The 17,657-nt window shown below is 30.1% G+C and overlaps 1 protein-coding gene across 3 annotated transcripts in view; it reads left to right on the plus strand.

Moving 5' to 3' along the window:
• Nucleotides 1-15,335, plus strand: part of LOC107452057 (uncharacterized) — a 58,443-nt gene extending 43,108 nt beyond the window's left edge. For all 3 annotated transcript variants that reach the window (XM_016068344.4, XM_071182031.2, XM_016068343.5), the window contains exons 6-10: nt 1,137-1,184; nt 1,290-1,770; nt 9,756-9,868; nt 13,474-13,668; nt 15,163-15,335. In XM_016068344.4, the coding sequence (XP_015923830.3) occupies nt 1,137-1,184; nt 1,290-1,770; nt 9,756-9,868; nt 13,474-13,668; nt 15,163-15,260 (935 nt within the window). In that variant the 3' untranslated portion in view covers nt 15,261-15,335. The remainder of the gene's footprint in view (nt 1-1,136; nt 1,185-1,289; nt 1,771-9,755; nt 9,869-13,473; nt 13,669-15,162) is intronic.
• Nucleotides 15,336-17,657: the final 2,322 nt, after the last annotated feature.

Below are 17,657 nucleotides of genomic sequence, written 5' to 3' on the forward strand. Positions count from 1 at the left end.
TGATTTCTCTTTTTCGCGAGTTAGTAGATACATTTGCCTACAAGATGGTATAGTTCGTTTTTTCAGCAACGATGCTGTTTTTAGAAAAGCTAAATACAAAAGCGCAATTTTTGAAAGATCGAATGGCTATATTTACTAAAAGAATCGATAACTCAGAAAAGTGCTGGGTCAAAGAACTTGTTCTAATAGGGAACTTATATATTCCGTGAAGGAATTATGGGGGTGTCATACTTGCAAACTCTTCCGGATTTTCCGGAAGATTTTATTTTCATATTTAAAGTGGTAGTAAATATATACTATTTTTTCTTTTATAACCTTAATTTTTAAATGATTTTGATCACCACTATTCTTACAAAAATGAAGCACATATATTAATATGCGTTACTATCATGGTTGTTTTCCAATGCCATTAGTTTCAGTCGCCCTAGGGCATAACACAGATCAGAGGTCTGGTGCCCGCTTGCGCGGGCAGGTACCTTGCCAAAATTACATGATCCAGTCCAGTCATGGTTGTCAACTTAAGTTTTTTCAAATGCAACGTATTTGTTTGCTTAAAATTGAAGATTTAATTCCATTTTAATACCACTGGGAAAAATTATAATGGAAAGGATGAAAAGTTGGCAGGTATGATTTTGAGTTTTAAAATCGGAAGTCGTTGTGGGGAAATCTTCAAAGGAAGGCATTGGCCCACATTGGGCTGTCTGGTCAACTATGATGATTTTGAGTTTCATATATTTCGGAGGAATAATAACTATTTAGATCTAATTGTTTGTAGTTATTTATTTTTGTTTTACCCTTAACCTAACTTAATTAACACTAAAACCTAAACTTGGTCTTTTGTTTTATTTATTATATTATTTTTTAAAGCGTCCACAATGGACTTATGAGACAAACATGCTTTATTTGTGTCACAAATCCCGAATTATCTTATACATAACATTTTTGCGTCACAATATGTTGGGAAAGTTCGAAGTGCTAATTTTTTTTCTCTTTCCGAAGCTAGCACTCTTTCAGAATACGTTGTCCGTAAGTTGAAATTACTTAGCCAAACAATTTAAATAATTATTTCTAAAGAGATTTAAGGTTATTTTTTGTTTGTGTTTAACTTAAAAATAATATGCATATTGGTGTTTTAGATGACAAATATATTATGACAGATGAAAGGAAATTGTCTGCAAAATCAGGCAAGTAGTGTGTGATTTTACTCTTATATTTTAATTAATTTTTTTAATTCTGATTATTTATGAAGATGATTGCGATAGTATTTGTAAAAACGTTTTCATTTTCAGGGCAAACAATCACAGTTATTGATTCGAGGTATAAAAGAAATAAACGATCTTTTTCTCACGAAGAGTCTGATGAACCTAGCGACAGCAGCGCCGACAAATCAAATAATGTTTTCGATTCCGATGGCAGGGTTAAGAGAAGGCATGATACGAGTGATTATACTGAAGAAGATTATACCGAAGAAGAAGAAGAGTCTTCACGAAGTATCGAAGATCCTTCAGAAGAGGATGAGGCTTCTCTGGAATCTGATCCAGAGCCTGAAGCTTCAGAGGAATTATCCGATGAGGCCAGTGATGTAAGCGAATCAATAGATGCAGATGAAATGATAGTAGACCCCCTCCTAGACAGCAATCCATCTCATTCCAATGCTGGAGAACTTATGGTAGGATCAGCAGAAGATTCTCCTTATCTCTGGACCAATTGCAGATTACCCGATCGTGCAAGTAATGCGGAAATACTTTGCAAGAAATGGCCTCACGCAATGTAAGAATATTTAGAATAATACGTATTTGAATATTACACATCAGTTACAGAATGAATTCTTTTTATAATTTTATAACCGTCGTTGAACAACCGACCTAATTTTTTGGGTTTACGACTGCTAATGTTCAGCTCCATAGATTTGTAATTTTGAATCCAACCCAGAAGACAAGGAAACTCCCGGAGCAAGTATTGGGAGATATTTTGCAATCTCAATCCCTTGAAAAGTGGCTACTTTTGATGCTGAACGATATTAAGAGAAATATTTATGTTTTGGCTATAAGGTCGGTTGACATTTGACTTTATTACGTCACAAAATAAAAAAACTCCCGCATTGTTTGTTATGAAGTAAACATTTTAATTTAGCCTCTCTGATTCCCCCCCCCCCATCATATTTGATAAATCTATCTGATATGTTTAGCTTACCTTGTTAAAAAAACGCGTAATCTGTATAGTTCGTTCTCCAGGAGTTGGCCCGTGGCTCCACCTCCTCAAAAGTTCATTTCAGAGCGGAGAAGAGTAAGATGAAAAACACATCCGCTCTTGAAATTGAGACAACCCTTAATGATTGCCAAATACAAATAGTGAATTCTATTTCAGTCACTTACTTTGTTTTATCATCTGCTATTATACCTTTCGTTTCTCTAGCTAATTAAATATATTTTAAATTTAAAAACTACTGCCTTCCCAGCAAAATGTCTCAAAAATGACGAACTATTCACTAAAAAGAGAGAAATATTATAAAAAATGGAGCAAAATATCATCAAATTTATGAAATATTTAATGTTAAAAAATCACAGAAAGTTTGCGTAATAAATTTTCTTGGCATACGATCGCCAAATAGCAACCATGTTCAGTATTGTTCACTTCCTTCTCCCAAAAACAGCTAAATAGTATCGTCGCATACTACATGATGAAGGATGAGTCAAGTACCAACTCCTGGTGAACGAACTATAATACTGTTTACTATGGTTTCTGTCTAGACGATGAAGGATAGAGATGAAAACTATGATACAAATATTTGAAAAATTTAACAGGGATTGGTTTAAGGTGTTACTTCAGCACGGTACACATATTAAAAAGTAAAGAGAACCTATACATTCCCCTATGACTTTCGTTGAAATGCGAGAAAGGATACAAAACTACGTATTTGTAATAAAATAATGCCTATACTTCTATACTGACTCTTGGTAATTAATCTTTCTTTTAGCAGTAAATGTTTTGGAAGAGTCTACATGGTACAATATAAAATATTATGCTTGAAGCTTTAAGAAATGGTGTCATTCTTACCTATGCGAAATTTGGATCGACGAAAACGTCCGTAAACCTAGTGCTAAAACGATCGCAAGGGTGCAGACATAAAATGTGATACTTATCAATTTTGTTCATTATACACATTACGTTAGTTATTATTCTCAGTGGCGTATCTAGGGTATGGCAAGTATGGCGAATGCCATGGGCGCATTATTTCAAAAAGGCGCAAAATCGATCAGCATCAACGATTTTTTTACTTAAAAATTTTATTAAGTGCTTTTTTTAAATTTTTATATATATATATATATATATATATATATATATATATATATATATATATATATATATATATATATATATATATATATATATATATATATATATATATATATATATATATATATATATATATATATACATATATATATATATATATATATATATATATATATATATATATATATATATATATATAGAGAGAGAGAGAGAGAGAGAGAGAGAGAGAGAGATAGAGAAAGAGAGAGTTAGTTAGAGGGGGAATTAAAATAAAGTATACAACATTTATCCATTTCATGTGGGCTCGAAAAGAAGACATCGTCTTTTGAGGGACTCTTTTTGTCTCTGGGGGAGTGAAGTATGAAAGGGAACCGCATATCGTAAAACAAAGTAGGTGACTAGCGTCAAACAATTCAGGTTAAATGTAATTTGTTAATGTTCATGAATACATTCACTATAAATACTAAAATAAATAACTGAAAAAAATATCTTTGTCCTTTCTGCTGCTATATTTACGACGATTTCGGCAAAAACAAAATTTTAATTATGAAATCAATGTTTAATTTTTATAATTATTACTCTCTTTGCTAACTTTTTGATACATTCCAATTAAAATATTTTTAATTGTAGAAAATTTCCTAAATAATTCCCATTTAATTTTCATGAAAATCCTTTTACTAAAAGTCCTTTAACCGCATATATAATTTCAAATGCATTTAAAATTTTCGAAAATGTAACTTATCATGGCTTCAGAACAAGTCAAAGCTGTAATAGAAAGAATTTAAGTAATCACCAGAGCCGGATTAAGAACTTCAGAGGCCCTAAGTACTTATATTTTTGGATGCTCCTTAAATATAATTAAGAAGATCAATATAAATAAAAAAATATTTTTCTTAAAGGAAACTAAAGTAAAGTTTACAAAAATAAATAAATATATATAACTGCCAAATTTAACACTTTTTGCAGATTTTGGAAATCAAAATTTTTCAATTAACTCTGTGAATGTTTTTTAAGACTAATCACGTATTCTTAGATTTTAGAGGAAAATTAAAATAATTTCGACATTCCTGGTATTTCATTTTTAAAATTTCCTGACCCACAAGCTATTTTTCCCCTTTTCAATTCTATAAAATATAACCTAATTTTATTTTCAAACTTTCCGTGTGTTATGTAATGTTTTCGAATATGCTTTTTAAATTTTTACTAAAAATATTTTCACTGTGGGTGTCAAGTTAATATTCACGTAAAAAAAAAAATAATATCGAACTTTAACCAATTTTTATGGAGAATATAAAAGGTTAATTCAGTATATAAACGAAATTAGTAATTAATAAAAATAACAAACAACTCTTTTTTTCTATCTCCTAGAATGTTGAGAAACCTGAGACAGTTCTCCATGAATTAATAAAAGATTTCTTATTATCTACCGCATTTATTATTATTATTAATCCAACTATTTCGCTTTTTGTGTCAAAATCGGTTTGTTTCCACTCCTTTGAAAAACGTAGTGTTTATTTTATTTTACATTATTATTTTATTCATAGTAATCAATCAAAAATATTCTATACATTTAATGTGTTTAATGTAAAACAATTTAAAGTTCTGAATTAATAATAAACTTAATTTATAATTAAACCGTTACATGCTGCTTCACTTTAATTTCATGTTTGTGAAAATTAACAACCGAAAGTGAGTTTTGTATATAAGTGATAGTGTCATTATTTTAGAACTTACAATATTCTATCATATTGAATTGTATTGAACACTAATTTTACGGTAAATTTGCAAATAGTCTAAGAAACAGCTTAACGAGAAAAATCTAACTCAGAGTCAAACTCAGAGTGTAATATTGCATAAGGAAAAAAACACTGAAATAGCCTCAAAAAATCATGGTTATATATAAAAATAAAATAATTAACTAAATAAAATATTTTCTATTACAAAAGTACAGAAAATGTACTAGCATTAAGAATGTATGTTATTATTACGTATTAATGTAAGTTATGCCATATTTCAAAGGTTTATATAGCCTGTGCTATGTATGATGTTATAGCTTTTGAGTAGTAAATATATCGATATATCAAATTTCTTCTTCCTCGGCAATGCATAACGCATTTATTTAAAACCATGTACTTTTCAATTATAAGAACAGCAAAGAAATCCTAAAAATATTTATTGATTTTTATTTAGAATAGTTTACTTTGACATAACATTTCAGTTTAAAATAATTTACTTAAAAAAAAATGCTTTTCGACTTAGATTATTTGATATTATTCATGTATATTTGAAAATACCATACGTTAAAACTAAACTATAATAAAGAAGCTGAATCCTTAAATTTAAAATATTTATCTATATGAAAAAATTAAGTGAAAATATAAGAGACTAAAAGAAAATGAAAGGCGAACGAACGAATTTTAGGATGTTCAAAAGTGGGTGAGAAATGTAAAGAAACTTTTTCTCCTTATCTAAAGGAAAGTGAGACCTCCCATAGTGCATCCCACTGTAACTTTACTCTTTCTTTTGAAGAAGTCCCCCATTCTTAAACAAGAAAAGATTAAAAGAAAGACCAGAATGCAGAGAATCCATGATCCCTGAATAAATTTTTATTCTCTTTATTTTTCCACTACCGCAAGCAAAGAGAAAAGAATTTGTTCCTCCTCTTCGTATCACATTACAAGATTGTAGTCCTTCTAAAAAGGCAATTAACCAGGGAACCCCTTCAGGCAGAGATAGATCTTTGGCGATGACCAGAGGACAGAGAAATGTAAAATCCATGGGGTGTCTCATGCTTGTAAATCTTCAGTTTCATCAGGGGTTAAAATCTCTTTGAAAAACGTCTTCGGAATCTGTTGAATAGATTTCAAAAAGAACCCCTGCTGTAAATTAGCGTAAATCCTTCCAAAACAGGAAATATTTGTCATCCATGGTGGGAATCACCTCCACAAAAGTGTAAAATACTAAAAATGGATCCCCCTCTTTTTGAAAAATAAAGACAGACGTAATTGTAAGTTGTTAGGTGTTCACGCTTCTATGAAAAATTCTGCTCGTTCTAGTTGTTATTTCAAAATTTAATTCAAGAAAATAAATATTTATAGTCTATTTTGGAATTTTATAATCTAATTTGATAGGTTACAGCTTTTTCAGATAGGTTTTAATACATTCAACTATTTAAGTGGTAAGATTTTTTTCCTTGATTGTAAGTAATCATTTCCTAAATATTTAAATAAATGTATTATGCATAAATTATTAATTAGCGTTATAGGCGTTCGTTCTATTTTTTAGAAATGATGTCTATGTGAAGGGATGCCAACTGCTAAGATTTCTCAGAAATATTTTATTAACTGGTGGAAAGTTAAAGAGCAAAATTTGCAAACGTTTGGATAATTTTGGTTAAATTTAAAATGCTTACCACTAGATAACTGGAACTAAATTGTGTTCATCACGAAATTTCGAATTATACATACGTAGTGGCGTAAAAAATAATTTTATATCAAATTTAATAATTAAATAATTGTATATCTGCATGAAAAAAAGAAACAAAACATAAATTTTGCTACCACTAGAAAAAAGTTTCCCATTAAACAGAGCAAGTTGGCATCTCTATATATATAGATCGAGAGGGACATTTGGCTCTCCCCCCTTTTAATTTTATAAATTAGAATTTATAATATTTTTTAGATTTTATTATTGCTGTTTTATGTGAAAAAACATTTAACATGCCCAAGGATTTTTTTTTGGTATTATTAATTATATATTGTATAATTAAATATTCGTTAATGCTTTATTATTGAAATTAATATGTAATAAAAAAAAAGATAAATGTTAAAATTTCAAATGTTATTGGGGACATAATTTTTTAAATTTCCTGAAAATTTATTGCGATAAGAAAATAATTTTGTGTTTATTAAGTAATTAACATTTATAAAGTAACATGCTTTTCTTTTTATATATTAATAGATAAATTTTGAATTTAACCACGTGTAAAACGTGTGTTTTTTTCCTTTGAATGGTTAGGAAGCGTATCTTTAGTTGTTGGCATTTTTTTTTTTTTTTTTGTACTTTAAGTTACAGAAGTATATTCACTCACAATTTTAATTATATTTTAATGCTTTATATGTGAATTGCAATAATCCTTCTACTTACAAATTGAAATTTTTTCTTCTAATTTTTAAAGACATGTTTGTTTTGAATTTTTAAATTATATTCAGTTAATATTTATCTAACTGTCTTTCACTTTGAAATTGAATCAACTTCTTCCTTATTTCTCGGCCACAAAATTTTGCAAATCTTTCTCCTATATTTTTTCTTTTTTTTTTCAGATTGCCATTTTCTTTCTTCTTTTTAAAAAGAAAATAGATTAAATAAATACTACTTTTTTAATTTTATATAAATACTATTCTTTTAATTTTTAAGTGTTTTACAATATATATCACTTGCATTACATTTATATCACCCCATATCACATTGCTTGAAAAAAATTGGTATACTATTTTTAAATGTGTTAATAAAGTGTCGTCCATTTATATATTATATTTATTTCTTATAATCAAAGTAAAATGGTAGCAAAATAATATTAATGTTATAATGTGTAGTTTATAACCCAATCATTACAACAGTTTAGTAACTTGAAAGAAAAAGTTATCAATAAAGTGATAATCACAATAATATTTTTTCATTAAATAATTATCTTTATTTTAAGAATATATTTAAAAAAAAAACAATAAGCATCTAATGTATTGAAAAACTAGAGCCTGTTTAGTTATGAAGGCTAAGCATTCTTATAATGTATTTTCATAAAGATGCAAAAAGTCATCTTCTCGAATATTTCAATGATTTATATTTTTCCTTTTCTTTAAAAACAACTTAATTTACACAATTATGAACGACCTTTATAATTGCGCAGAAATTTTTTTTCACTTTGCTTGAAAATCTCTCAAGGTACTTCTCAGATTGCGATTACCCCCTAAATTTTGGGATTCAGAAATCCAAATCCGTCGAAAAAATGGCATGTATAAACAGAAACTTCAGAGAAAGTACGTTTTAGTATCTGATTTCGTAACTTAAAATATCATACCTGCACCTATTAATTATCATATTTTAAGTCACCCCTTGAACCATTGAGATGAGAAGAAAGTGAAGATCTGATCATTAGATCAAAAGTTATCAGGATGATCCGTTTATTTATTTTTTTGCGCACTGAACGTCTAAAAATTTATAATTCAAATTTGTTTAATATTTTGTTTTATTTTTAATTTGTTCCATTGTGATGCGAAGAGAATTTTTTATGATTTGTTTTTTTTTTAATTAAATCTGCTAGAATGTATTCTGGTCTATTTCTTTACTTTTTGCCTTTTTTTTACTGTTAGCAAAAGAATTATTTCTAGATACTATTCTTAAAACTAATCGTCAACTTCCCCTAATTTATTTCTCAATAAAGAATGTATTATTGTCGCTATTAAGTCTTGTTTTGCATGTAATTGTGTGTATATTTTTTCTTATTATCTGTTATTATATAATGATTGTAAAACGTAATTATATTAAGAGCATCGGTTTTTTTTATTTTATTGAACAGTAAATAAACTAATCAAAATATAACTTTTGATTGTAGCTATTTTATTCGTAATTATCATAACAAATCGTAATTATTTACACTGTAATCTTTAATGAATTTATTATATCGCGATGATTTCATTGTTTTGATGTTAGCAAAGCGTGATTATTTTAAAAAAATCAATTTCCTTCAGTTTTAATTTTGAAAATGTTGGGTAATCATCCGGTTATGTTATAGTTCTTCTTTAACTCAGAGCTACATTTGTTGTGTGTACGTAATTTTGTTACCAAATTATATTTGTAAAACTTTAAAATATAATTGTGCTTAATTAAACAACTTCTTAGAATTTTTATTGACAATTGAAAAAACGCAATAGAATCTTCTATAAATATGATAAAAAAGGTATTTTAATTTCTTACCGATGAGGATTTTGAATACACGTGAATGCATAACAATTAAAAAGAGATAATTTTATTGTTATATTTAATATTTATTTATTTATAAATTTTATTTATTTATTTATTTTTTTTAATTTTTTTTTTAAATTTAATTCAATCTTTTTGTGATATTGTCAAAAGAGTTAAATACTTCAAACAATGCTTTTATTTTGTATTGGATAAAAAAAAGAGAATATTAATATTTTAGGAAGGGCGCCAGTAAGAGATTTGCCATAGGCGCTTCTTCCCATAGATACGCCTCTGATTATTCTGTAAATAGACGGAGAGTGCGTTGTTTACAGAACAGTGCTTTACATTCTATCTCATCTGAATGTTTAGAAATGCCGAATGAAAGATTTCTGTTTCTTTTAGAGTGTTAATAATTTTAGTGTTCTCAAATGCTTTTTTTTTAAATTTTTAGAAATTAAAGATAGCAATACCAATATTTAAAAATTTGTTCCTTTAAGATCCTGCCACCTGTATTGCGCTCACGGCTATACATTTCGAGAAGGCATCAAAAGGAAGACACATTGTCGCTTTACAGAAGGTAAATGGACGAAAAAGTTCGAACAATGTCAACGTAAGTAATGCTGCAAAATATAGTTCTCAACCTTTACGGAATATTTTTTTCTGTGGCTTTATGATGAATGCCTTTATACAGTAATTTTTTCAATACATGACCCGCTGACGAATATGACGTGTGCGAGATTAAACAGGATGTATGGTCACATGACCTGCTGACGAGTATGATATACAGTCAAACCCCGCTATAGTGAACACGGTTTATAGTGAACTCCCGGATATAGTAAACGGAAGGCTCGGTCCCGTGCCTTGCAATACACGTATAATGTTATTTTTAGTGGATATAGTGAACCAAAAAAGTGAGGAAGTTGGATATAATGAACTTTTTTCTGTCTTCGACTGATTTCTCCCCCATTTTCTTTGTAATAATTTTGAAATTTCTACTTCAAAATAAATACATATACCGATTTTTAAAACCATCTATAGAAACTACTGTTATGTGCTCGATAGGCAGGTTAGACAGGTTTAAAAAGCGGAATAACAGAAAATCAGGAAAAATTATCTGAGAGTCGGGAAGTGTTTCCATATCTGATGTTGAGGATTGCTCATCAGCTAAAGATTACTAATTTTTATTTCTACGCAAGACGAAGAGTGATGAAAAATAACACATTTTTTGCTACTACATAATATTTTTCAGTCATTTATATGAATATAATGTAAAAAAAGGGTGGAGTTTGGGAATCATTAGTGAAATTGCCTGCGTAACGGATATAGTGAACTCCCGGTTATAGTGAACCGAAATTTCGGTCCCTTGAAGGTTCACTATAGCGGGGTTTGACTGTATAAGCAATAAAACAGGCGTGTACGAGTCACATGACCAGCTGACGAGTATAACGTATGAGAGATAAAACAGGGTGTAGGCCAGTCACATAACCAGCTGACGAGTATGAAGAACTGACGTATGAGAGATTAAACAGGTTATATACCAGTCACATGACATGACCCGCTGACGAATGGATTAAACAGGTTGTGTACCAGTCATGAAGACTTTTGTGACTTTTATTCCGAAATCGGCAATTTCCGAATTCGATTTTTGAGCTGACTGATTTTTAAGACATAATTTCTAAAACGAATCAGAAAGAAAAATTGAAGTATCTCGCGAGAGTTAGACCCCTTGTAAAAGTATGATAAAATAATTGTAACTCAGGAAGGGTGTTAAAAACGATTATAAGTTACGGCTTCTCATGATTACGTCTGTCGTGCCGGAAATTCGAAAATTTTACTTGACTAAATATACCTTTTTGGCTAAGCGGTAGCGCTTCGCACTGTCGTGCCACAGGTCCCTGGTTCGATCCTCGGGCCGGGCAAGGTTGACTCAGCCTTTCACCTCTTCAGTGGATCGATAAATGAGTACCAAGCATGCTTGGGAACTAAACACTGGGGGCTCCGCGTTCGGTTGACCACCTGACAGGAACATCTGCTCCTGCACCCCAGAGCACAAGGTCAAGAAAACTGAGATGGGCACAGTAGGCCTTGGCCCTCTATGGGCTGTCGCACCACTGAGTTTAGTTTAGTAAATATACCTTTTATTTTAATAGAAACGTGGTAATCACTGAAAAAAATTAGAACTATATAATGGCATGAAAAACCGAGGCGCTAGACAGTGTGTGAGAAAAGAATACTTTCATTTTGCTCTCTTTACATATGTCAAGGACGAGGGGTGTTGCAACAGACTTCCTAAGCATCAAGGTTCTCACCTCCGATATAATAGTTGATTGAGAAAGCAAGAACTGGTATGTTAATCTAGTAATAATTCCGAATTTACAAACGTCAAGCGCCACCACTATTTTATCCTAAAAATATTGGTTAAACTTCATTTAAAATTTTTTACGCCGTAGCTGCCAACTTGAACGAGCGTTGGGAAATATTTTTTTTAGTGGTAGCAAAACTATCGTTTTGGCGTATTAAATCTTAAAATTTAAAATTTTTTTTAAAAATTACCATGACTGATAAATAATTAAAAAAAATATGTAGATAAAATCTATTTGTTGGCTAATTTTTTGCTTATCTATGTCTTAATAGTTTTGTATTTAGAAAATTCCTCCAAACTTAATTGTTGCTTTATTACCACTTTTGTCACTGAAATCGAGAGAGAGATCCCTGACCGTCGCCAATAGCCCATTGTGCAACTCTAGTGCGACGTAAATTAACTACAACAACAACAATAAAACTTTATTGTACTTTCTAAAATGGCTTTCTCGGCTAGATGTCATAGATATGCTATCAAAATTATAGTACTGTAGGCAGGAAAATGAATTTAGCCACCTTAAGTAACTTGAGATATAATGATCGGATTTTCATGTTTCAGGACTCAATTTTAATGGTTCGAGGGGATTACCTCAAATATGCTAATAAATAAGTGCGGACAATATTTTAAGCTACAAAATCAGACACAAAAAACGTACTTTTTCAGAATAAACATATCCCTTTTTCAACCTTTTTTTTCAGAGATTTTTCTCTTGATTGTAGTAAGTCGCAATTATAATGCAAGATTTTATTAAAATTTATCACCTGAGCAAAAAAAAAAATAAATAAATAAAAATAAAAAATAAATAAATAAGTAAATAATTCAGGAATGGAAGTTTTTTTAATTTAAGAAAATTTCTAACAGGAGAATAAGTCGTTAAACGCCGCTGGAATTGAAAATCATTGCCCGGTATTTCTTATATTACATTGATATTTTTTAAAGGTTTAGAGCCATTGCTCGGTATTCTTTTTACCATTGGCTCATAATTTTTTTTGGTTATGGAAAACTAAATGATTCACCTTCTTTCAGTGGAGCCCCGACTATAAAAATCAAGTATGCAAAGACAATTGTGAACGCATTAACCACTAAGGCTACTTTATACTGAAAAAATATAGCTTTCGGTGAAATAAAAACTGTTAAAAATGTTTTTTTGTTAAAAAATATATTTCTTTATTAAAGAATTTAGTTACCTTTGTTCGAAAAATGCGAAGAGTAATGCTAATGCAATTTTTTTTGTAAATGCGTTTCCTTTTCATAACTATTATCATAACTATTTCATATCAATACATTTTAATCAGGAAAATTACATATATTTTTTAAAAAAATATTATATCTTTTTTACTGGTATTTTATTTTAAATAATTTCGCAAAAGCAACCGAAATATTAAGTAAATATCAGATTATTGATTGGATCTAAATATAATTAAAAGTTTCATACTGTTTTTTTTGTATCGCACTACTCACTACAACTTCTTTAAAAATGTGTAGCACACTACATTACAAACTACTAAAAAAAGTAGCGACTACAGTAGTTTCCACACTTGCAGTGTGCTACTCCCAAACATTACTCACTCCACTACTTTTTTAAAAATGTAGCACACTACGCTACAAAAAAAGTAGCGACTACAGTGGTTTCCCTACTTGCAGTGTGCTACTCCAAACACTCATTACGCTACTTTTTTAAAAAATGTGGCACACTACACTAAAAACTACGAAAAAAAGTAGCGACTACAGTAGTTTCCCTACTTTATAGTACGCTACTTCCGACCACTAGTCTCGATGTTCTATTGAATAACGATTTAAATTTTTTTTCTTCATATATCGTGTTTGTTAATTGGCATAAATTTTTATTTCAGCATTTATTGATTGTACGGTGATACTAGAAGAACCAGGAACACTTTCTTGTACGACGCACCATTTGAAACAAGGAACAACGTGTACTATTTCATGCAACCGATCTAGCAAAGAAGATAGCGTAGAAAAACAAAAATATACTTGTACAAATGATGGAAGATTTTCTCCTAGCCTACCACACTGTGCCAATCAAGAAGGTATGTAAGGATTTTTCGAATGCAGGCAATATTTCTATCTAGCAAACTAAAAAATAAAGTTTATTGTCACAAAGAGTAGGCAATGATAGTCAAATGGTCCACCGAATTTGTATATTATGGGTAAATATCAGGGAGTAATATAGGGGCCTTTATATCTATGATTAATATTAAGGGGATCATGTATGTACGCAGTATATTAAGCAAGAATTTCTTCATTTTAACTATTATACATAAAGTGCCACGTTTTGGGCCCCCTAATTTGTCTAAAATAATTCGATCCTCGAAAACTCATCGCTTCACTACTTCACGTTTATCTGCTGGACACCATCGTTCTGAATCATTCTCACGCACTTGCCTCCCAATTACATACAGTGGATTGAAAATTTACGTTAATTAAAAAATGGAAAAAACATGAAGATGGGTGAGAAATGTATATTGATTCACACCCAAGTCAAAATTTTGATGGTTTTCCATTGATGGGCCAACATAATCTTGAAGATATCCATCAATAATTCCCTCATGAACCATTATATTTTTGATGGCAGCAAACATAAGTGACCATAACCCCAATATAGGAATAGCAACTTGTTTTGATGGTTTGTTCATGTTAAACCATCAGAAATTTCCATAATAGTTTCTTAGAAATCAAATGTTGGAACGATCATGAACAACTATCACCCCCACGTAGGAATTCGAACTGATTTATAATGGGTCAACATGAAAAAAAAATCGTTTTGATGGATTCGATTAAAATTGTGTAAATGTCTACGAAAAACTCAAAATTTTTCTAACTAATTGTAATTATTATGGCCATTAGTAATTATTATGACCATTATTAGTAATTATTATGACCGTTAGTAATTTCATGATCATTTTTTAATAACAAATTAGGAAAAGTAATTTTTGTTAAGATAGAATTATCTTCAGATGAACGAGTTTCACAATTGTGTGATTCGTTGAAAGCGAAAGAAAGCATGTTTATTATTAGTAGGAAAAAAAAAACAACCTTTTTGTGTCTAATTTCGTAGCATTTAATATCGTCTGTACTAATTAACAAACATTTTTAAGGTTAGACACTTGAACCATAAAGATTCGCATCGAATCACGTTAAAATCTGCCCATTGGAACAAAAGTTATTAAGGTGTCCTCTTTTTTTATATATTTATTTCATTAATTAATCAATGTCGTTAATGTTAGCAATTTCACGAAGTGTAATATACTTATCAAAAGCATAGAGATGTCCTAGTCAGAAGTTGAACTAGATCGGTTGTTCCACTATCATTCAAACAATATACGTTTCCACTATTCCCATTAGATGACTCTTATTCCTAATAGCAACTGTAACTGATTGACCATTTGTGGATAACAAGTGAAGTGACGACAGCTTAGACATCTCTATATTTCATTTTGATGTTAAGAGTGTTTTGATATTCAGTAGTTTTTGCCGACTTCAATCTAATTTAGTAAATTTTTTTTATTTACTTTAAATTCTAGGCATTGATGTAGTGAAGCCTCCGTCTGTTACGCAGCATCGAGATGTTATATATCCAGATAAATATCCAAGTTCTATAGAATCAGATTATACTAATTAGTTAAAAAATTGTTGTAATTTTTTCTCCACTTGTCTTGTATAGAATGCTATTAATAAACGAATAAGTGAAATAGTGTTCTAGTTTCCTATGTTTGTTTGTTGTTGCTGTTACACATCCCCCTGGAGAAGGAAAGCCAAGACTAGGTCCAGAAGGCCCCGTCGCGTCAGCTCCCCATATATCTGCATAAAGTTCCGATCAACCATCAGCTGCTTAAAAGAAGCGCCAAGGCAAAAAAGAAGGTGATCAGGACTAGCAGGAGCAAGGTTGGAAAGTCTTCTCCCCATTTTGAAACCTTAAACACTTAAGATGGCCACTACGAAATCTGGCCATGGCCGATTGGAAAGGCCGAGGGTCACATCATGTTAATGATAGGCCAGGGCGGTAGCCAGCACACCACTGATGGGATGGAGCATGGTGCCACACTGGAAGCAAACGGTGTTTTCTCAGGGAGTGGATCTCAGTGGGAGAAAGACGGTTCAAACAGTCCATAGGAAGATCACAGCCATTCTTGGCTGTCTCATTATGTTTGTTTGAAACTTAAAATTGGCGGTCGAAATGGGCTATAGGCAACGTACAGCAGATGTCTCTACCTATGACAACAGTTTGCATGCTTTCACCATTAGCGTGCAGATAGTCATAGAAGAAGGAAGTACGTTAGTTTAAGTCTTGATTTTCAAACAGATTAAAAAAATTTAAGTTAAGAAACTATATGGAACTAAATACTATATTGAACATAGTTCTAAAAAAACCGTCATGGAAATTTAAAAAAATACTTTTCACAATTAAATATGAAAAGTATTAAGAAAAGGGAAAACATCTTAGTACATTCATATACAACTGAGAAGAGGAGAGGGAAAAGGGGAGGGTTAAGACATCTTCTGCCCAGATGGCGTATTCGAGCATAGCAATCGAGAATATTAAATTATAAATTAGTGAATGCAATTTTTTATTTCCCATTTCAAACGCTTACTTATAGCTGATTAACAGTGGAGTATAAATATGGTTTTCAAATTAATTTTCAGATAATAAATAACCCTCCTAAAAAAAAAAAAAAAAGAGCGAGACAGAAAAATTTAAGAGTCAAACCCTTTTACTACTAAACTTGTTTTACAGAGGTGTAAATTATTAAAAATTATATGTTGATAAGAATTTTCATAAGTGAATATATTTTAATCAAGAAATAAAACTAAATGACTTGGAAAATTTATTTTCCATAAAAAAACAACTTAATTAGCAGTTTGTTCTCTTTTCCAGGAAAGTATTAGCACTATACTCGGTTTCAAAAGCATAAATATTATGTCCCAGTCCTGAGGCTTTACTTAATGTACATAAAATTGCAAAATATACCAAATATTGCATAATATTCATAAAATTAATACAATATACTCTAGATATCTCAAAGTTGAAGGGACGTTAAAAAAACTTCGAGACAGCCAGTTTTCGAGATAACAAGTTCAGAACTAAATATGTTTTAAAAAATAGAAAAATATATTCTTAGGTGGTACTTTAAAAAGTAGAGTCATGAAACATATAAATAACTACTAATGAATGTTTATGTATTGATACTTGACTACAAGTCTAAATCAGGGTGCATAGCCAAATTATTCAACAAAAAATAGCACCTTTTAAGCACTCAAAAAATATTTTTAAGTACTTTATAATAAGGTAAAAAAAAAACATGATTAGGCAGGATTGGATAGTTTTTGACAATCAACGTTTTATCTTGTTTTAACCGTCATATCAAAAAAAAAAAAATCTTTTGGCATTGTTTTTAACAATTGTCAAAAATCACGAAATTTTGAATCATGTAAAATGAATGACGTTTTCATACGCTACGGATTGACAATAAGCTGAAATAGATTGGGGTTGAATTAATTGTGCAAACGTTGAATAGAACAATGTGAACTGTGTCTTTTTTATAATTCGAAGCGAAAATCAACACAGTCAAGGAAAAATCTCATTTTGCAAAAGAGAAAATTAAGCACATTTTAAAAACACTCAATGAAAAAAGCACCTTTAAGGGCTTTTAAAAAACGAAAATAAGCACCTTTAAAAAATGCTATGCATCCTGTAAATGCATTAATGATAATTTTTTTTTAAAAGACAAAAATAATCATGCATTAGAAAATAATTGGTTTACAATAAACTTACATTGCAATTTTTTTGAAAAATTCATTTTCTATTTCGTAAAATATTCGACATAACAAGATTTGGAGAAGAAACTCTTCGAAATATGAATTCTAATTAACATTATGTAGATATGTAATGCCAAGGGGAAAAATACTTTTTTGACATAATAAGGTTTTGGAGACATCAATAGTATACTGCACATAGTAAAATTCTGCAATTTTTTAAATATAAATGGTGTTGCGAAACTAATCGTTGCTACTGTAAAGG

This window comes from Parasteatoda tepidariorum, chromosome 4, assembly GCF_982258835.1.
Source record: "Parasteatoda tepidariorum strain Cologne lab strain chromosome 4, Ptep-v5.0, whole genome shotgun sequence".
Classification (NCBI taxonomy): domain Eukaryota; kingdom Metazoa; phylum Arthropoda; class Arachnida; order Araneae; family Theridiidae; genus Parasteatoda; species Parasteatoda tepidariorum.